We start from the raw sequence: 20,963 nt of genomic DNA, 5'->3' as shown, positions 1-20,963 counted from the left end.
CAGAGCCCATCACCCGCTGTGGCAGGCCACGAGAGGTGGGTGGACAGGCCAGTCTTTCTGCTGCCAAGCTTCCTACTAAGCCTTGAAATTCCTCATCCCCTGGGGTGGGCTAAGCCTGGGACTTGGGCCTGAAACTCTGGGAGGCAGCTTTGGGTTCTCCCTACCCCAGGAGATGCCAATGGACAGAGCCCTAGAGGAATGAGGTTTCCGGAGTGGCCCAGTAGCTGGGCTGTGGGACCAGCCCAGGGGCACCCATAAGGAAGGCAGCAGGAGCAGCTGCAATGGGAGGCCTCAGTGATGAAGGCTGGGCCAGCTCTGCGCTCAGGAAACTGCCACGGAGCCTGGGCTCTCCCTCCGTGTGTTGGGACACCAGTCCACATGCAAACACACACGTGCACTCTTGCTCATTCCCTTCTCTGTCCACACCAGGACCTGCTCCACCACTCCCACAGCAGCCCTTCCTCCCTCCCTCCCAAGTCCACTCCCCATGTGGCCTGCTGCTTCTCCCCAAGGCCATGACTGCCTTTAGCCCTGGGCTGGGCCTAAGAGCTTCCCTTCTGGTCCCAGATCCTCCCTGCCCAGCTCCTCTCCTCTGAGGTGGGCAGCCTCTTCTTGGAAGACAGTCCCCTGGGCCCTTCCAAACACCTGAGCTCCGTGCTTTCTGCCCACAGCTATCTCACTAGATCACCCAAGGTTAACCCTTGTTCCATGTCACAATCGTTAACACCAGTCTTGGCGGTCCCCCTCCAATACGCCCCCACCTTGGACCCTGGCAGCTGCTCTTTTCTTTCATTTTCTGGAGCCTGATTCTCAGAAAGAACCAGTTCTGGAATGTCTAACCTGCCTCCCACATGGACCTAGGCACCCAGAGAGGCGCTGTTTGGAAGAGGATTAAATCCACGGCTACAGCTCCTGTCCTAGCACGCCCATGATTTCTGGCCCTGAAGTGGGCTGGGGATGTGTTAGCAATGACCCCTGTGAAGTGCTAGGAGGTCCATGTCTGAGAGCTCCAAGGACTAGCTAACAGCCTCTTTCTGCCCCTTTCCCTGCTTCTGCCTTTTCAGGAAAACCCCTCGAGTGACAGTGATGGGGATGGGTGACAGGCATGGGTCCTTAGGCTGGAGGGAGTCTGCGATCAGAGCTGGTGCCTGGTTATCTGCGTCTCCCAGCCACCCACCAGCTGGGGCCAGGTTGGGGGAAGGGGCGGCCCTGGGCAGGACTCACTCTCCAGCACACATTTTGAATATGCAAGTTAAATAACTATTTCAATCATTTAATAGCAACCAGTCCGATACCCACTTCTAGAAGGACTGGCCTATGTCACAGTCCTTTCCTTCCTGCCCCACCTGGGGGTGCAGTGGAGTCCCTGGCTGCCCAGCCAGCTGGCCCTGCAGGTGCTGGGGCCTCAGCAGCACAGGCTAGAGAAAGCCCCCTGTACCCCCCGAACCTCCAGCCGGAATCCCAGTCTAGGCCACTGATGGGGCTTTCTGAGAGTTAAGAAGACAGACACCACAGCCAAGTGGAATACAAAAATAGAGCCTCTCTTTTGTTTAAAAAAAAAAAAAAAAAAAAACAGCAAAAACCCAACAGCAAACAATATCCACAACTGGAACCCAGGGCTCCCCCAGCCCCGCCCGGCCTGCAGCAGCACAGGGCTCCTCTGGCTTGAGTTTTGGGTGCCTATCAGGATGCGCCCCTCTCTGTGGTCTGGCGCTGGGGGAGGGCCGGGCAGCACCTATCGGGGCTCAGGGGCCCAAGTCCTCTGGCTGCCACGCAGGCTGCGCGTGAAGGGCGGGTAGTTGAGGAACTCGAAGCGCAGGCTCTGCTCAGTGGTGTGGTGGCCTCGGGGCAGCCGCTTCATGAAGTGGACCTCGCGCTGGTGCTGCCGCGTCTTGGAGCCCTTTCGGGGCCGGCCCTTGCGGGTGAAGGCCATGTACCAGCCCTCGTACTTGGCATTCTGCAGGGCGGTGTAGTTGTTCTCCAGCACGATCTCCGTGAAGACGCAGTCCTTGCCTTTGCCGTTGCTCTGCAGGTAGGGGAGCCAGACACCACGTTACAGAGCCCACCCCCCCTGCAGAGGCAGAGGGCGAGCGGCCCCAGACAGCAGGTGGGCACCCCAGCAGATGGCGAGGTGGGCAGGAGCCGCGGCCCCACCCCCTGCCCGGGCACCGCTCTCTAATCCCTCACAACCCGCAGCCCACCCGGCAACTTCCTGTCCTCCCAGGCAGCAGTGACACATGGTTGTCTACAGAGGGGCTGGGCCCCAACTCACAGAAGCAGAGAGAGGGGCCCAGAGCCTGCCTGCTCTGGCCTCCTGCCCACCAGTCTGGCCACCCGTCTCCCCACCTGCCCCTCTCATCCCCTCAGGACTTTGGCCCCCTGGCCCCAGGGCAGTCACCCTATGGGGGAGGGGAGGTCTGGGAGGAGACGCTGAGACCCCAGCCCCAGAAGCCCAGGAAGCGGGGCGCTTGAGGCTGGAGAGGAGCCGTGACTAATGGGGCCATTTTAGAACTCGGCCGAGGGGCCGGGCGTGCGGCTTACTGAACATTCCAAATGCTGGTACCATGTAATTGGACATAATAGCAAAGCAATTTGGCGATTTGTTAAAAAGATATATGGAATTTACCAACCCCCCCAGCCCCTTCCCTAGCCTTCGTTCTTCCTCCTTTGCCTTTTATAGCTTTTCATCTCTCACCCTCACCCCCGCACCCCATCACGCACCCCGCACCCCAAGACAGCCCTGTGTCCCTCTGGCCACCTTATTGGGATCAGACCACAGGACTGTCCTGGAAGAGTCCAGCCAGCCCAAGCCACCCCCCAGGTCCTGCGAACCACACCTGCCTGCCAAGACCTCACCTTGGCAATCAGCTTCCCCTTCTTGTTCATGCAGATGTAGAGGCCTGTCTCGGCTCCTCGGACTCGAACTCTGCTTCCAAAGGTGTCCGTCTCCACAATGAGCTTTGCTGTCAGAGAAGGTAGGAGGATGGTTATTGGCAGATCCCTGACCCCACCTGGCCCACACGCTTGTCACAGCCCAGCAGCAACTGCTCCAAAGAGCAGGAACCCAAAACATGGACTTCAGCTCCAGCCCAGCTACTGCCATGCTGTGCAGCCCAGAGAAAGGGCAAGGTGATTTTCTGGACCTCAGGCCCCACCCCTGGGTTTACAGAGGGCAGTGGATGGGATCGTCGTTTTCAAACTGGGTTCTCAAGAGAGGTGTTGGGACCATCAGATTGAAAAAGCTAAAGTGCTATTCCTTCCACCCTCTTTTTAAACCAGACAGTGATGTCTCTTAGATTGAGGCTCCAAGTAAAATTTAATTTGATCAGAGTTCCACAGCTAATCAAAAGATCTCCGAGGAGCCTTCCAACTTTGAATATTATGTGCAGATGCCTCACAGGTCATTATAAACAACGGGGTGCAGTGGTGACCTCCAGTCCCAAGGCCAGAGATAAAAGCATTCTCTCCTGTTCCTGCCAGTTTGGGTTCTAACTCATAGCTTCGGCCACCCCCCAGCCTCTGAACCCCGCCAGGCTCTGCTCTGCTGAGAACGTACTGGGGGTGGAGACAGCTCCCCCTAAACACACGGCCCAAAGCAGGCTGCTTTCCCAGAACCTCAGACACCTGCCAGGAGGATCCTGCCTCTTCCCTGTGGCTTCCCAGTCACAAGGGTCCCCAGCCCCAGTGTCCAGAAATCAACAACTCTATCATTTTTTCTCTCTTTTCTCTTTCAGCCTCATCACAGCTGGGCTTCTCACCCCAGTGACCAAATACCTTCTGTGGGTAAGGAGGAGGGAGAATCGGGCTGCTAGCCTCTTAGTCTGGAGGTCGGGAAGCAAGGCTGAATAATTCTGTGCCTCCTTCCCCACTCCCTTCCCCTTAGACAGCCAACTTGCCACAGAAGCCTGTCCCGTTCACCTAGTTATGCAAACCTCTCTTACAGGTTGTCCCCAAGAAAGTAGTCAGGCTGACTCCACTGTTTGGGAAGGGACAGAGGTGCTGGCTCTCCTGCCCTCCCTGTCACAGAGCCTAGCCTCTCCGCTCCTTGAGAAAGCAGTTCTGGGACTTAGCCTGCATTGACACATGGTACCTCCTCTGTCCCTGAAACCCATGGCAGGGGTTGGGGGCACTGAGGTCAGCAAGGCAGCCATCACTGCCCAGCCTGTAACTTCCCCCCACCTTTTCATAGACGCTATGCTGGGACCCACTGGCCAAGCCCCCAGTCTGGCCCCAAGTCAGCAGGGGAAATGCAGCTGTCACCTCCCTGCCCGTCCACCTCCTCCTGGACCTAGCCAGTCTCATCCCTCTCCTGCGTTGCCTTCCACAGCAAGAAGCGGCTATTTTTAAGGGCCAGCCAGGAAGGCTGCTGACTGGAGAAGGAGTGAGAGGATGCCACTCTGGGAATTCTGGCCAGATGCGGCAGGCAGGGGTGAAGGAGGTGCCTCTGTGTCATCCTTCATCCTGCAACGGGTGAAGAAGCCATTGAGACCTCTTTGCTGTTCTCCCCGGACTCCTCCTGTCCTGGCCAAATGCCCTAAGCCTCTGTTTTTAGGGCCTCCAGTGCCTATGCTGCCATGGGGCAGGGACTAGGGAAGGTGGGAAACCACCTATATGGCCCAGGAGAGAAATGGGCATCAGACTTCTTCTGATGTCTGAAGACAAATTCCCCCTCACCAGCATGTGCTCTGCTTCCCTCCCAAAAATCCAAGGATGCTGGGCCATTTGCTCTGAGAGAGCAAACCCTGGAAGAGCCAGGCATTCGCTCCCTCTCCTTGGAAGCTGAGAAGGGCAGCAAGCAGCCAATTTGGAGGGACAAAGGGATGGTAGGGCTGCTCTGCCAGCCCAGCAGGGAAGCTCGGCCACCGTGCAGGCCACCCCAACCCCCACCCAGAGAGCCCCCTCTCTCCCCGGTCGGTGGAATCTGCTCGGATCTGGGGCCGCAGTTTACGGCAGCTCTCCCGACTGGGCTTTTGGAAAGCTTAACATTTTCAAACCTATTCTTCCACCCCAGTGACAGATTTATCCCAGGAAAATTATGCCTCCTCCTCCAGCTCTGAAGGGAAGTCAGCTACGTCGATGCAGAAAAAATGCAGCGAGACATAGTCGATCCCCCAAACTGGCTCAAGAAGAGGAGAAAGTATTCAGGAAATGTTAAAAAAGGTGAAAGTAAGAAGAGTTTTAATCGCTCTGCCAGACGCGGGGGTCTCTCCAGAGATTCAGAGAGAACAATCTTGAACCTCTTTTTTAACATTTACAGACTTGAAACTCCTTTCAAACTCCACATCTGAAAAAAAGCTGGTTCTTTTTCTGTTTTATATCATTCTTCATTTTTCTTCTTAGCTCTTAAAATGCCTCACCTTTTTATTACATTTTAATAGAGTCTTCCCCTCTCCTTTCATGCTTGTTTAACGTGGTCATTATTTAAAGGTTTTTAAACTCACAATAATCGCTCTCTAAAAACAACACCAGCCGCCCAGAGGGCTTGCTTTTCTCCTGGTACATCCAGGACTCTGGAAATTGGCCCTGTTTCAAGCCAGGAATATTGAATGTTTTAGAAATCAATCAGTCCTCGGCCTCCCTGCCGGCAGTAGCTCCCCGCACTCGCCACCCCACAGGGAGCCGGGAGTCCTGCCCTAGCCCCCTGGGTTCCTGGGAGAGTGGAGCGGAGAGAGTCCTGTTCCAAGCCCAGTCCCCACGTGTAATTGACCCTTCTGATCAAAGTATTTAAAAGTTCCCAGCAACCCCCTTTTCCTTTTCCACATGGGAGAATTGAGGGGATTTTTCTCCCTTCTCTTTCCCACTCTCCTTTTGTGGGCCCTGGTGACATATCCTCTTTCAAGAGCTTCCCTTAAACCTGGGCCCCCTCCCCCTGAACCCCCTGCCTCCACCTGCAGCTGGGGAGGGGTGTATGAAGTGGAGAGGCGTAAAGGGAGATTCCTAGATTCATTCATTTGCTGGGCAGGATAGGGGCACCTGTGGCCAAGTACTACTCCCCAGTGCCCCTTCCCCAGCCCTCTCTTCCCCAGCTGACCCTCAAGACACCCTTCTGCCTTAACTCCTTCCCTTCTGGGCTGGGGACCCCACAGGCCTCCGGCCAGTGCAGTTGGGGCTGGCAGTCCAGGCGCCGCGCATGCCACAAGCGACCTTCAGCGTGCCTTACCGAAGGGGTCGCCGTCCTCTGCCATGGCGTTGATGCGCTTGTTGGCCAGGACCTGCACGTGCTTCCCACTGGTGCGGCTGTAGAGCTGGTAGGTCCGGATGAGGCGGCGGCTGAGCTGATCCGTCACCAGGCTCTGCTCCCTCACATGCTGTGTAAAATTAGGTGAGGACTGAACAGTTACCTTTAGGAAATTGAAAAATACACAACACTCCATTATAATGCTACTCCGCCCAGGGGCCCGAGTGGCCCCATCACCCTGCGTCCCCCTCACTGCCCCAAGCCGCCAGCAGGTGCTAGGGGTTCCCCCAACATGCCAGCCCAGGCCACCATCCCCCACCCAGGCAAGTCGGGCAGACCCAGTCCAGGATAAACGAGCCCCGGGGAGAAGCTGGACCCACCTGTTGGGAGACACCCTGGGGCTCCCGGCCAGCCTGGAACAGGGAAGCGAGCTCCCTGCCCAGCGCAGGGCCCCTGCCGGGGCCTTCCTAGAGGAGCAGGGCGCTTTTAAGTAGGGAGGCAGCGCTTCCCGACCCCTGACATTTATAAAGACAAATTTACGGAGCAAATGTTGAGAATGCAGGGGACCTGGGTACCCGATCATTGGGCCAAGCCGGTCACAAACTCCCCCGAGGGACGCGGAGAGAGTCTCTGCTGCAGTCACCCGGCTTCCCCTGACATCAAACATCCATCCCCTGGTCCCGGCTGCCTCCTTCCTCGGCGGCCCGGTGTTCCCTATGCCCCAGCCGGCGAGGATTTGTGGGGGACAGTGCTGGGCTCCGAGACCTGCGCTCCTATCCTGGCCACTCACTCGCTGTGTGACCTCAGGCAGGGCGCTACCTCTCTGTGCCTCAGCTCCCTCCTCAGGGTGGCTCGGGGCTGGGTTTCTAAGGTGCCCTCAGCCCTCCCGCGCCGGCCACAGGGTCAGTCCCGGTGCCCCCGCCCGGCGCTGCCCACCCGGGTCTCCCGCCGGCCCGCCTGGCCCCCGCCTCCTCGCAGCGCTTCTCACCTGGGCTTGCAGGCAGAGGACCAGCAAGTGCAACAGCCTGTGGGAGACAAAAGCGGGCGGGAGAGAGAGGCGCGGGTGAGGCGAGGGGCGCGGCGGGCGGGCGGCGGGGCAGGGCGGCGCGGTACTCACAGGCAGCTCAGCGCGGAGCGGGGGCTGCCCATGGCTCGCGGCCCCGGGGCACCGAGAGCCCGGCGGGATCACGCCGTCCCGCGGGGTGACGCGCGGAGCGGGGCGCGGGCGGAAAGGGTGCGGGTGCCTGAGGCTGGCAGCGATCGCGACGCGGCTCCGCTGGTCCCGTGGAACGTCGTGCTCGCCGCGCCGCGCCGAGTCGCTGTGCGCCGCTGTCGGAGCCGGTGGCCGCAGGCTGCTCGGGAGCCGGAGCGGGCGGGAGGGTCACGGGCCAGCAGGGTGGGTGGGGAGGTGGGAGGGCGGGAGGGGTGGGGGCGGGGGGCGCCGCACCGGGCGCGAGGGGGGAGCGCGGGGCAGGCGGCGGGAGCCCGCAGCCCCCGGCTGGGAACTGGGGCCTGGACGCAGCCCGGGGCGGGGGCGGGGCGGGGCGGCCGACAGGTCCAGGATTGGGGGTCTGGGCTAGGGGAGGGGTCTGGGGACCCGCAGGAGGGGCGGGGGCGGCCGGTCTGGGCGCCTCCCCCTATCCCCGGCCTGCCCCCCGCGAGCTCTAGGGCCCCTGACGCGCAGGGATGGGGGCGACTGGTGATTCGGGCTCTGCGGGGCCGGGAGACCCTGGGCCGGGGCTTCCCGACTGCCCGGAGCGCCCGAGTCCGGCGGGGCTGGGTCTTCTGCCTCGGGGCCCGGCCGCTCCATCCCCCCCCCCGCCCCCGTCCCCGGCTACGCCTTGGTCTCAAAGCCACCTACTGTGTGTCCTGCCAGGCCAGCCTGCTAGGAGCGCCGCTAACCGTGCGGTGAAGGGCTGCGCACCCGGCCCTGGCACAGTGCGTGACGGTGCCACCCGGACCCCGCTCCCCTGTTTCGGCCTCGTGCCCCATCCTGCCGGTCTCCCCAGTCTCACTCAGTCTCCCGAGGAGGCCCTGGGAGCCAGAAATGCCTGCCCCCCCCGACTCCATTATCACCATCACCCCTTCCCCTGTGCCCCTCACCACACACATACACTAGCCTGAATCTTTAGGGGCACCCCTAGCCACTTGTGTGGAAGAGGGAGCCAGGAGGTGCCTGGCAGGACCCACTGTCCCCCTACCCCAGCAGGCAGCAGGGCAAAAATAACTGTTCTCAGCAGCTTTTCCTGGGGGAAGGGACTTTGATGGAGGCCACCCAGCCCTTTCCCCTTCAAAGCCCCATTCATTTTTCATTTCACAGGTATTTACACATCTACGGTATTCTAGGCAGGGGCTGGTCAGCTGGGCCTGGGGCAAAGGAGAAGGTAGGCACTTGTCTAAGCCTTTCCCAGCCCCTGATCTCGTGGCTTCCCCCCTGAGGTTTCTGGAAACCCTGAGCCCCCACACTGCTTCTGTGGAAGCAGCCTGGGTGGGCAGAGGGTGTCCTGGGACAGGTACCCTGTGAGGAGCAGGTGATGCCCTACCAGACTGTTGCCCTTACCCACAACTTACCCTTCCCCACTGACCCTCCATGTCCCTGGGGGTAGGGCTGGAGGGTTTGGTGTGGGTCCAAGCCAGTAGGCCAAAAGGAGCGGGCAGCCCTAGTCCAGCGGCACAACCAGACCCTGCCTCCCTCCCTGTTCCGTGTCCCACTTTTCCCGGGGCCCCGTCTTTTCTGACTCCTAGACATCAATGCAAACACTGAGCAATGGAGAGACGGGAAAAGACTCAGAGGGTGTGTTCCAAGATCTTATCCCTCCTCAGAGAAGTAGACTTCCTGGGCACACTTGCCATCTCACTTCAGGAGTCTGTTCAGTGGGCTCTTGCCCACACAGACCTTGTGGCAAGAATCATGTCTTACGTGCTCAGAAATCACAGTTCGTGGCACAATGCTGGATAGAATTGTTCTGCAGCTAAGAGTTCATTGAATGAATGAATGAATGAATGAATGAATGAAATGAATAAATGAGTGATGGGGAAAGTGGCTGAGCATTTAGACTTCAGCTCATTTGCAGCTTCTCCAGGAAGACATGCCTTCACCTTCTCCCAACAGATTATCATCAGCAGCACCACGAGTTATGAGCACTTGTATCTGCTACAGGCTTGGCAGGCACTGTCTCCTCGGAAGCTCATGGGGAGGTGAGCCCATGAGGCAGAAGTAAGTCAGGTGGGCTCAAGTGGCCACAGCCCAAGCCAGCCCTTACCTCCCTGTGTTCTGTGCAAGGCCTGAGTCACAATTCCTTAAGTGTCTATTTCCCTCTCTGCACTGCTTCAAGAGGGCAAGGGCGATGTCTGTTTGCTCGTGGTCTTACCCTCATCCCTGTACACAGCAGCCCTTAACCATGTTTAGTTGTGAATATGATGAACAAATGAATGAATGGAGAGATAGAGAGCAGGGGACAGGCACTTCTGTGAGAAACAGGCTTTCTCTCACCATGGACTCTGAACATCAGTGTGATAAGCAGAGCAGGGAGTAGGCCCCACGCAGGGGTGAGGGTGACCCACCCCCAACAGTGTGTGCATGGTCCTGGGGTCACAGTCAGAGGAGCACCTTCCCCTCCCTGGAATGGGGATGGGGCAGAACCCCTGGCAGAGACCAGCATTCAGCTCCGGTGGTGGAGCACCCAGAAGATTCTGAGGGCCCTGGGCTGAGCCTCAGTGGTCTTCAGCCACCCTCCTTCCTCTGCCCCAGAGGAGATGGGTGTCCTGGGATCTGAAGGGTCACAGGTCAAGTTTCAGTCCTGTCCCAGCCTCTGCCAGGAAGCCTGTGCTGAACCAGGATTCCTTTACATTTGGATTTGGAAACCCTCCTGAGAAGTGGACCCTCACCTAGTTCGTTGAAATTCTTCTCATCTCCCCAAAAGTCCCTATCTATCGGGGAGAGGAGCAGATGGGGACACCCTGGGAGCAAGCACCTGGCTCGGCTCGGGCACACCCGTGACTGACAGATGCAAATATCCCGCCGGGCTCCCGCAGGCCGCTCCCTCCCTCTCTGGCTCGCTCGCCTCCCGGCCAGCTCCCTCCCTCCTTTATCTTATCAAAGCCCGGTAATTACAATTGCTATTTTGTTTCCTCGAATCTGCAATCAGAGCTCCTGGGCCCAGATGAGGGAGCGCCTGTCAATTTGATCGCTGAGTGACAGCCCGGCCACCTTTCCCGGCCGCCCCCACACTCCGAAAACACAAACACACACACGCACAGACACACACTCTCTCGCCTGCAAACACAAACACACACTCCTAGCCAACACAAACGGCCCCTCTCCGCAGACACGCCCTCGCCGGGACCCAGACACACTCTTTCAGCCTATTTCCAAACGCCCCCCTCGATCCCAGCCCAGCCCCCGGCCCCTCGAATCCACACCCGCCGGGGACCGCAGCAGACTCCGACGCGCGCTTCCTGCGCCGGGCGTTCAAAGCGCCGCGGACTCACTGCTGACCGTTCAAATGCAAATCGCCGAGACTACGTTAAGCACTTTGGCCGCTGTCTGGAAGTCGTCCCCTTCGGCCCCTCAATAGGAGCCTGCCCTTCCTCCAGCGGTTGGCAACTCGGGCATATGCCTTCATCCCCTAGCGCCCGGAGGCCACAGTGAGCCAGCAGCGCTCCTACTGTACTTTGAAGGGCAAAGAAGGGGGCTCGAGGAGGGAGTAGGGGGAGAGAGGAAAAAACCATGCCCAGCTGCGTCCGCGGGGCGCCCCAACCGGCCAAGAAACTCCTGGGCCGAGAGGCTGATGTGGATTGGGCCCCCACTGCGGACAGGAGCGTGCTCGGCGCCGGCCCGCACCCACCAGGACACCGGCCCGGAAAACTGGCGAGGAATGCAAGGAGCGATCAGTGGCATCGCGGGGGGTGGGTGGGGTTAATATTGGGGCGGGGCCGCGCAGGGGGTAGATGGGTCAGCTAGGGAGGCCTCTCGGGAGAGCTGACTCTGCGAGGCACTCAGCCAATCTCCCGCACCTCCTGCTAAGCACGTGCGGAGGACTTTGGAGCCTGGAGCCAAGAGGAGGAAGGAAGGGAAAAAGGAGTGAGGGCCGCGGCCCGACTCCGCGCTCCAACTCGAGTCCTTCGAATGAGAATGAATGAACGTACGCACGCATGCACGCAAGCTTCAATGGTATTCCCCCGCCTTCTGCTCAAGATTCGACCGCCCAGAAAGAACTGGCGGGACCCGGAGGTCCCGGCCCCACGGCGCCCTCCTGGAGCCTCTAGAGGGGGCGGGAGGAGCGGTACGGCCGCTAGCGGCTTCAACCTCACCCGCCAGAGGGCGCTAGCCCCGCCTTCACTCTCCCCGCCTACCCCGCGCCGCAGCGAGACCCATGGTTCCCAGCCAGGCCGCCCCTCCGCCGGACTCCCCAGGGAAGCATTTTCAGCAGAGTCCCGCTGGAGCGGAGAAGGGCGCCTGCGACCCAGATCACCACAACACAGACGGGCGTCATCTCCCTTTGTCCTCAACTTGAGGAAGGAGGTTGAGGGTTGAACCCGTAGTTCCTCACCACGGGCTGGGGGAGAACCTCTTTCTCTAGGGGTGCGCTGAAGAGCGTGCTGGTCGGTACTGCAGACGCACGGTCTTCAAAACTGACCTCACCTGCCCCAGAACCACCAGCCCACGAGATCCTAGGGCCCCTCCCCCTTGCCCAGAGGCTGGGGGTGGGAGTTGGCCTGACCCCCACCAGGCCCTGTTCTCTGTCCATCCTCAGCTTGTCTGGCCCCAGGCTGACTGGGGAGGCAACGTTTTCTGTTTGTTTGTTTGTTTGTGAGCATTGACAACCCTCCCACACCCCCACCAACACAGCTGCTGAACTGCTGACCCCAGAGCTGGTCACACACACATCCTCAAACCAGGTGTGTCCCTTCTTCTTCCTGGCACAAAGGCAGCCAAGTGCCAGAATTACCGGATTCCAGGCACCAGAGACCCTCAGACCTGGAGGTGTGTGGGAGACAAGAACCCCTTAGTCCAGGAGGCCAATTCCCAGGGGCCCCTTTCTGCCCCCATATGCCAGGCCACCCGGATTCTGGTTTCCCTGTCACCCAATCTGGCCGGTCCCCTCCATCTGGCCCCTGGAATCAGGTTTCTAAGGGTCCAGCCCTGCTCAGAGACGGCCTGCAAGGCTCAAAGGAGGAGCGAAGCCTGGTCCCGCCCTGCCCTCACTGGCCTTCTCTGGGCCGGAGCCCCTCATGGGGCTAGGGAAGCACATTCCTCAGGCTGCCTAAGCCCGCTTATCTGCCCCCTGCCCATCAGCCTGAGTGCTGACAGAGGCCCAGACCCCTTGTTTGGACGCTGATAACCTCCTGCGATGGCCCTCCCCCACCTGCAGGGATGGGATCAGGCTGAGTGTTGGGAGGTCCCCTTCCAGCAAGGCGACAGGGGCCCAGCCCTGAAGGTAGAGGATCCCACAGTTCTCCACCCTCCTCCAGGCCCAGGGCCACCCTGGGTGCTGCCACAGTGCCACCTGGCGGTCCCTAGGGAAACATCACCCAGCACAGGAAGAAGTCACACAAGAGCTGCAAAAATCCCACACCACTTTATTTCAACCTTTATCCAAAAATGTAAAAAGTGTTAAAAATGTGTAGTTCTGAGCTTCAGGCACCAACCTCCAATCCTCTCAGGCAGGTGGGAAGAGAGGCCCCAGCCATGGTGCAAGACCAGAAAACCAAGATCCTGTGGAGCACCTGCCCTCTCCTAGCAACAATGCCCAAGTCCCTCCCATCCAAACCCCACCCAAGCTCTCCTCTTCAAGGAAGAAACATTTACAATTCTTGAAATTTGTTGGGGAACAGGGTGCATGGCGGTGCATGGCGCATGGAACTGACCTGAGAAGACCAAACAAGGAATCAGCATCTAGGCCCTTGCCCACTTCTCCTGCCCCTTCCCAGAGCCTACTGGGTACTCTTCCCTCCAACTCACCAAGGAGGGCTAGGGCCTGCCCCTCTGCTTTTTGGCAGGAAGGATGGGGCACAGCTCAGCTTCCTCCTCCTCACTGTCCTCTTCCTCTTCTTCGATCTCCTCCTCAGAAACATCATTGCTCATCGTAACTGGTGGACACACAAGCAGTAGAGGGAGGGGGTGTTAAGACCAGACCTTTTCACACTGCATGCCATTTCTTCATGCCCTGTGGTGCTAGGCTTGCAGGGACCCTGACCTCCCAGTGCTTATGGGCTAGGTGGGAAGAACCTCAGACCCTAAACTGGGTCACAAAGAGCAAAAGGAGTCCCCATCAGTGGAGCGGGAGAAGCCAGGCCATGTTCCATGGAGGAGGTAGGCTTGAGTAGACAGAAAGGGGAGGGGGTGTCATGCACGGGATACAGCTGGGAGGGCACTCAGGCCTGTATGGGGCTGCACCGGGAGATGAGGCTGGGATGGGGCAGGAGTGTGGAGTACGGGGGAAGCTTGATGGGAGAGTCCACAGGAGGCAAAGTAGAGGGCCCTCCCCTCCTCTCACCAATCTGGTGCCGCCCAGTGATCCGCACAGGGCCAGAGCCCGACTTCAGGCGGAAAGTTACAGGTGGTTGGAGCTGGAAATCATCCAGGCTGAGCTGGGAGGAAGAAAAGGATGAAGACCCGGCCCACTCCTAGCCCACCCCACACTGTGATCTGACGTCCTCAACCCCCTCACCACCACCACCACCAAGGCAGAGCTGGGGAACTCACCATGGGTTGGCAGGACAGCTTGAGGTTGGCCACAGGGACTGCGATCTCCTGATGATCATGGTTCCGGGCCACAACTTCTACCACATTACACTCGTCTTTGGCTCCCTCGGTGAGGCAGAGCTGGGAAGGGTACACAGGGCCTCAGGGTATCCTCAAGCGAGGGTTGACACCAAGAGTAAAGGCATCTACCCTGGCACCTGCCCAGCCTCAGAGGTCCCATATAACCTGGCCAGGGGGAGCCGCCCATGCCAGAGGTCACGCTAAGGAGGTGACTCCAAGTAAAAGGGGTTCGGGGTTTGGGTAGAGGCTCACTACAGACTGCCTGGGTTTATTCATTAAAACCCCGCTCTCCCGCCCCTCACCATGGTCAGTGCCAGCACGTGCTCTGCATCATCCTCTTCCTCTACCTTAAAGGTGAAGGAGCGGGTGTGGCCGGAGAGCTCACAGCCTGGGAGAAATAAGTGAGTATGCCTTAGAGTGTGTACGGGGCGGGGGGGGAGGGGGTGTCACCAACCTAACGTCACGTGTACCCTTGGGCGGACGGACCTCCTTCCACCCCGGTCTCTTCTCTCAGAACACCTGGGGCGCTCGGACCTGGGCCCCGTCCAACACATCTGGGGCAGGGATCTCGCCGCCCGCTGAGGCTCTGCGTGCGAGGCCCCCCTCCTCGGGGAACAGAGAAGCAGCTCTCCGCCCGCACCCACGCCGTGCAACCCTCTGCATTCCCGCCCCAGTACCACCCTCAGCCTCTCCCTTTCCCAATACCGAAGAAAAAACTGTCCATAGTGACCGGGGCCGGGACTCGCGGGCCCCCGACACCCCCGGCCCGCGTTCGGCTCTCCTGACTCAAAAACGCTAAGGCAGCTGCAGTGCCGGCGGCCATGCTGCAAGGGCCTTCTTCCAACTCCGCCCCCGACACGCACAAAGCCGGGGACCCTCGGTCAGTTCCGGCCCCGCCCATTAAAGGAGACGCTCAGTCCTGAAAGAGAAAATGAACCAAGACCCCGCAGTCCTAACCGGAGCCCGCAGCTTCTGCTCAATTGTATCAAGACTGAGGAGAAATGAAATTAACATCACAGAAAAATGAATTTGAGATCGATGTTAACATCCTTGCTCATTTCCGCTACCATGAGGGTGTTCACTTCCCTAGCTCCTCGTAGCTAGTTGGGAGACACTCTTCCAACCCAGGGTAAGCTTTCGTTAAAGGAGGTACAGATATAAAAACGTAAACCCTTCTTACGCCTCCCCGCAGCAAAGGCGGGGTTCAGGGCAGTGCTTTTCTGCTACAAAGGAAATGCAGATTGTCTTTGCCTCAAGTAAGCCGAGGAATTTCAGTTCGAAGAATTTCCATCCCAACACTTCTGGGTCCTCTCATAAATCTCTCCTAGATAAGCTTCCTGCTCTATTGACCCTGCAACTTGCTATGCTTTCACTGAGCCTTAGCTGCTGGCACTTGTCAGCAGAGAACTTAGTTAGCTTATGTGTTGCTGTTCCTGGCTGACCCACGCTTTTTGAGCTTTTAATTCCAAATCAGCCAGGAATATCTGCGCATTGGATTATTTTGTCAGTTTACGCTACTCGTGCATCTTTCACCTTTTAAGAATCAGGCCAACTGTGTGCTCTCTATCCTATTAGATGGCAAAAACTCAAACTAGAAGCCCTATTTCACACCCAGGTTGTAACTGTGGCAAGAGGGTGGGGTGGCTTGGCTAAGAACTAGTCTACTTTTCTTAGCTCTTGCCTTAAGGAAAATCTGGAAGTCTTTTACTGGTGATGGAGGTAGGGGAGGGCTGCCTTTAAGATCCAATCTGTAACTTGGAACAGCTGTGGAGAGGAGGAATACCTGCTTGTAGGTGAGGCATGAAAGAGGAGAAAAGGTAGGGGGTAGACAGGAAGTAGGTTCACACAATACAACACAAGCGTTCACTTCAAGTTTTATTTTACCTCTTGCATGGTCTTTTACAGTTCGTTTTCTACAGGAACTGAGCTCTGATCTAAACAATCAATAAAAATGTCATTCCAACCTTAATATTAATAACCAGGAAACAGCATAGCACTTCATGATCCTAGAGTGATGAAAGCATGATGAAAGCAAAGACCAGGGCATCTGTTTCAGTTAACACCTGTGACCAGACCAGCCAACATGATTACCAGAAGCCAAGACAAAACCAAAAGCAAACTTGCTAAAAAATCCTGATTCTGTGAGGTTAACCCTGAAATCCTATCAAATGCTAGAATTGTCCACTAGTGTTAAAGATGAGAAAACAGGAAAATTCAGCTGTCTTACTATCTAGTAGGGATCTTCCCTTCACCTCTAGCCCTCAAAAACGTAAACCTGGTTCCAGCTTTACAACATACCACATCTATCCGTTAAAGGTTTCTAACCTAAATGCCTTCTCTTCTTTCTTCTCACCTATTTAGTGCATACTCAAAGGCCTTGGTTGGAAGTCACTAGGTACCACCAGGTACAATGCTTTAGGGCTCTCTAAAAGCCCATATTGGTGTTCTATGAAAAAAATTGTTTCAAGTTTGCTTCTCTTTACCCTCTCCCCTCACTCAGCTAAAAGTTAAACAGCTGATGCAAAACTGCAGAGAAGCAAGATAACAAAATACTGTTACGAATCTATGGAGAAATCAGCCAGCCATGATGAAAAAATGAGTCCTGCAGAAATTATCTGCCAGCTTCATGCTCAGAACCCTTAAAAACACCAAATCTAAATTAAAATACATGAAGCTTTCACAATCTGGTTAAAGGAAAAAGGTAACTGTAAATAATTGGTTAAAGTGTGCTCATTCTTTTAGAAATTAGATACAAACATGCAAGAATTAGACTCTGATTTTATAAAATCAGTAGTAACAAGTCTTGAGATTAAAGAACTGACCAGAGGGCAAATGGAACCAATCAGTCCCTGAACCCTACTTGACAGATGTCAAATCCAACATTTCACATGCTGACCTAGTATTGAGGTTCGTTTCCACAAGTAACTGCACTTTGCAACAGATTAGGTCCTACAAAATTAGGCTCTCGTACCCCAAATGGTCATGGCCTAGGACTAGGTGGGAGGCACTTTAAAAATAATAGAACTTCAAAATGAACAAAAACAATCCCAAACCCAAAGTCAAAAGTAACAAAAATCTACTTTTCACTGATTTACATTATTCAAAGTGCCATTCTGAACCAACACCCTTCCATTTTTAGAGGAAAAAAATTTACAAAAACAGTAAACACAAAGGATAATCAGGTTACAGCTAGTTTATATACAAAGAAATTTACAAGTTTGTCAATTGTAGGCTTTTGCCACAAACAAATGCACATTTGTCCCTACAAAGTACAACATGCCTGAACCAACAGTCATTACAGGAGACAATTGGCCACGGCTTTACAGAAAGCGTTAACTGCCCCAAATTGAAATTACTTATTCAGCTTAAACTAATGCCACAACCATCCCACTTGAAATCACTCCCCCCTGACATCCCTCCAACCCACTTTCTCTCATCTCTGCCATGTCCTCAAAGACTGAGAGACATTTCACTCAATAAACCAAGGAGGATGACAGATGTTATTTTGATTACTCTCTGGTGAGAAATGCAACCACACTGGATGCAGAAAATAGTGCTCACTACATTTATTGAAGACTCTCTCCCTGTATAAACCCATGTAAAAGGTCTCAGCACCTAACACAACACTCAAAAAGGAAGCCCACATCTCTCTCTCATACAGGATCTGCCGCCATACTATCTTCTTCCAACCAGTGAGTAGTCTCAAAGTGTGATGGGTGAGTTTTACATAGTCTTCTTTGTTTCTAATCCAATTGGCTGATTTGTTGCCACTCCAGAGGCTGAACTGTATGAAGACCTCAACTACCACCCACAAGGCGCAGTTAAGAGACTTTTGGACAGTTCACAGTGCCAATGAATGTCACAGGCTCCGACCAAGTATAACCACATCCTTTGGAAATCCTTCCATTTTTGCGATTTCAAAACAGCCTAACTTGCTGTAAAATTCCAGAATTCTTTTATCATCTGGTCTCACTTCACAGAAAGCTCCCCGGGAGCCTAGAAATAAAAAAAATATTCAAAACATAAATAAGTCACTTAATTAGTGTAATTATGGATATAAAACTATAATCTTTGATATATTTAATATAAATAGGATCTTGTCTATAGCAGCTCCTACATTTCACACAATTTACAAAATTAGTATTCAAAACATTCAGTAAGTGGCTGAACACGGAGGCTCGTGCCTATAATCCTGGCACTCTAGGAGCTGAGGTGGGTGGATCACTTGAGGCCAGGAGTTCGAGACCAGCCTGGCCAACATGGCAAAACCTTGTCTCTACTAAAACTTAAAAAGTGAGCCAAGTGCGGTGGCATGTGCCTGTAGTTCCAGCTACTTGGGAGGCTGAGGCCGGAGGATCGCTTGAACCTGGAACGTGGAGGTTGCAGTGAGCCAAGATCACGTGACTGCACTACAGCCTAGGCAACAGAGCAAGAATCTACCTCAAAAAAAAAAAAAAAAAAAAAAAAAAAACCCACAAAATACAAAAACCTCCAAAAAATTCAATAATGAGTGAAGTTCTTCCCCAGAAGGAAATCTGTCAAGGAACAGGGTATAAGAAAACTCAATGCTCAAGTTCCTGGGTCTATAGAAAAAAAAAATTTTTTTGTTTTTTTGAGACGGAGTTTCGCTCGTTACCAGGCTGGAGCGCAATGGTGCAATCTCGGCTCACTGCAACCTCCGCCTCCTGGGTTCAGGCAATTCTCCTGCCTCAGCCTCCTGAGTAGCTGGGATTACAGGCACGTGCCACCATGCCCAGCTAATTTTTTGTATTAGTAGAGACAGGGTTTCACCATGTTGACCAGGATGGTCTCAATCTCTTGACCTCGTGATCCACCCGCCTCGGCCTCCCAAAGTGCTGGGATTACAGGCTTGAGCCACCGCGCCCAGCGAAAAAAAAAAATTTTAGTAAGAGTTAATAATTCCTTTTACATTGAGGAATGCAAAGGATATCTGTTCAAAACATATAAAGTACATTTCTTTTGTTATGCCAGACAAAGGGGAAAAAAAAGTACCTTTCGGGGGTCCAGAGGACAGAACCTATTCATGCCTATGTCACAAGGTACATATTCTTAAGACATATCTCACCTATCTGCATTGATTCATTTCCAAGTACAACACAAAAATGAACCTTTCTTCAGATAAAGTTATTTAAATTATTCCATAAAGGGGATGCCACCGATTCAAATGATATGAAAACACAACAATAAACTAGGAGCATTCTCATGTACCAACCTTCTAATGAGGGGTTGACAAAGTACCCCTTTTTGTATGGCCCAAGAGCTAAAAATTGGTTTTTATATTTTTAAAAAGTTTTTTTTAAAAAAAAAAAAATGCAATAGAGACCCCATGCAGTCAAACGTTTATTTTACAGAAAAAGTTTTCATACCACTAAAGTAAAGTGAAGTATTTCTGAAGGTTCAGCTTAGATAACAAAAATATATTCTCCTGCCTCAGCCTCCTGAGTAGCTGAGATTACAGGTGAGTGTCACCACACCCGACTAATTATTATTATTATTATTATTATTATTATTATTATTTTGAGACAGAGTCTTGCTCTGTTGCCTAGGCTGAAGTGCAGTGGCATGATCTTGGATCACTGCAACCTCTGCCTCTTGGGTTCATGCGATTCTGCAACCTCTGACTCTTAGGTTCAAGTGATTCTCCTGCCTCAGCCTCCCAATTAGCTGGGATTACAGGCATGGACCACCACGCCCAGCTAATTTTTATATTTCCAGTATAGACAGGGTTTCACCATGTTGGTCAGGCTAGTCTCAAACTCCTGACCTTGTGATCCGCCTGCCTCAGCCTCCCAAAGTGCTGAGATTTACAGACGTGAGTCAACACACCCAGCATTTTTTTTTTTTTAATTAAATAGAGATGTGGTCTCAGCTTTGTTGCCCAGGATGGTCTCAAATTCCTGGACTCAAGTAATCCTCCCAAAGTGCTAGGATTACAAGCATGAGCCACCAAGCCCAACCAGTATTTCTCAATTATTAATACACGTGCAATTCTTCACCACTGATTAAGAAACCAAATCATAAAAGATGGGGAAAGGAGTATAAATTTACAATTCACTTCTTTCCTTTTATATCTTAGTTCTTTCCTTATCCTGCCCAACACCACCAACTCCACAAATATGTACTCACCATTAGCTTTCAGTGAAGACAGGAGGCAAGCCATCATGCTTTTGGCCACACTTGGGTCAGTTACTTTTTTGTGAATGTCCATCTTTATGAGAGAAGGGAAGTTGGCAAGGAAAGTTTCTGGCAATACTTCCTGTTCTTCATGGAAACTCAACATTATTTTCTGGAAAAAATGAGAATCTCTTGACTTTCACAATAGTTACCATTATGTATCTATACCCAACTACAGAACTTAGCAACAAGAAAGCAATATTTAACAACTCTTCCAGGAAGTATCTAGTAACTAGTATTTAATAACTCTTCCTGTGTAAGTATCACACATGGGATTAATTATCTCGTAGTTCTAGCTGAAGCATGTTTCACTTTCTTTTTTTAAGACAGGATCTCCTTCTGTTGCCCAGGCTGGAGAGAGAAAGGCACTCTTCTCGCGCATGTGCACGTGTATGCTCCCTCTCTATACTGCCAAGGCTGGTCTTGAATTCCTGGGCTCAAGTGATCCTTCTGCTTCGGCCTCCTGAAGTGCTAAAACTACCCAGGTGTGCGCCACCGTGCCCAGCCAGCATTTTCACTTTTACAAAGTTTGGCTGAGCATAGTGGCTCACACCTGTAATCCCAGCACTTTGGGAGGCTGTGGCAGGCAAATCACGAGGTGAGGAGTTCAAGACCAGCCTGGCCAACATGGTGAAACCCCGTCTCTACTAAAAATACAAAGAATTAGCTGGCCGTAGTGGCAGGCACCTGTAACCCCAGCTACTCGGAAAGCTGAGGCAGGAAAATGCTTGAACATGGGAGGCAGCTGTTGCAGTGAGTCGAGATCGCGCCTCTGCACTCCAGCCCAGGCAACCGTGAGACTTTGTCTCAAAAAAAAAAAAA

At 54.3% G+C, this 20,963-nt stretch overlaps 3 protein-coding genes across 7 annotated transcripts in view; all 3 read right to left on the bottom strand.

Annotated features, from left to right (window-relative positions):
- Nucleotides 1–1,520: 1,520 nt before the first annotated feature.
- FGF8 (fibroblast growth factor 8) lies at nucleotides 1,521–11,804 on the bottom strand. 5 transcript variants are annotated; one of them, XM_021672965.2, is made up of 6 exons: nucleotides 7,296–7,532; nucleotides 7,167–7,203; nucleotides 6,559–6,645; nucleotides 6,161–6,341; nucleotides 2,857–2,963; nucleotides 1,521–2,026 (listed from the first exon to the last, which is right to left on the bottom strand). In XM_021672965.2, exons 1-6 carry the CDS (start codon nucleotides 7,325–7,327, stop codon nucleotides 1,736–1,738), a joined length of 735 nt encoding a protein of 244 aa, XP_021528640.2. In that variant the 5' UTR covers nucleotides 7,328–7,532; the 3' UTR covers nucleotides 1,521–1,735. The 5 variants fall into 5 exon arrangements, with proteins under 5 accessions (XP_021528640.2, XP_012294812.1, XP_021528642.2 ...); XM_021672968.2 differs by having other exon boundaries at nucleotides 1,543–2,026; nucleotides 6,161–6,308; XM_012439389.2 differs by lacking the exons at nucleotides 6,559–6,645; nucleotides 7,296–7,532 and adding an exon at nucleotides 11,731–11,804 and having other exon boundaries at nucleotides 6,161–6,308.
- A 936-nt stretch (nucleotides 11,805–12,740) lies between these two features.
- On the bottom strand, nucleotides 12,741–14,826 carry NPM3 (nucleophosmin/nucleoplasmin 3). The gene is made up of 6 exons (XM_012439388.3): nucleotides 14,652–14,826; nucleotides 14,249–14,334; nucleotides 13,887–14,006; nucleotides 13,678–13,771; nucleotides 13,143–13,270; nucleotides 12,741–13,048 (listed from the first exon to the last, which is right to left on the bottom strand). The coding sequence occupies exons 1-5, from the start codon at nucleotides 14,767–14,769 to the stop codon at nucleotides 13,152–13,154; spliced, it is 537 nt and encodes a 178-aa protein (XP_012294811.1). The 5' UTR covers nucleotides 14,770–14,826; the 3' UTR covers nucleotides 12,741–13,048; nucleotides 13,143–13,151.
- A 982-nt stretch (nucleotides 14,827–15,808) lies between these two features.
- The window catches only part of OGA (O-GlcNAcase), a 34,601-nt gene continuing 29,446 nt past the window's right edge, over nucleotides 15,809–20,963 (bottom strand). The window contains exons 15-16 of the mRNA XM_012439380.3: nucleotides 20,094–20,253; nucleotides 15,809–17,942 (exon numbers count right to left, since the gene is read on the bottom strand). Coding sequence (XP_012294803.2) covers nucleotides 17,806–17,942; nucleotides 20,094–20,253 — 297 coding nt within the window. The 3' untranslated portion in view covers nucleotides 15,809–17,805. The remainder of the gene's footprint in view (nucleotides 17,943–20,093; nucleotides 20,254–20,963) is intronic.

The sequence above is a fragment of the Aotus nancymaae genome, unplaced genomic scaffold (genome assembly GCF_030222135.1).
Source record: "Aotus nancymaae isolate 86718 unplaced genomic scaffold, 86718_ANA_hifiasm-v0.15.2.pri h1tg000010l, whole genome shotgun sequence".
NCBI lineage: Eukaryota > Metazoa > Chordata > Mammalia > Primates > Aotidae > Aotus > Aotus nancymaae.
The sequence above is the reverse complement of the archived record's forward strand: the minus strand, read 5'-3'. Positions and strand labels throughout refer to the sequence as shown.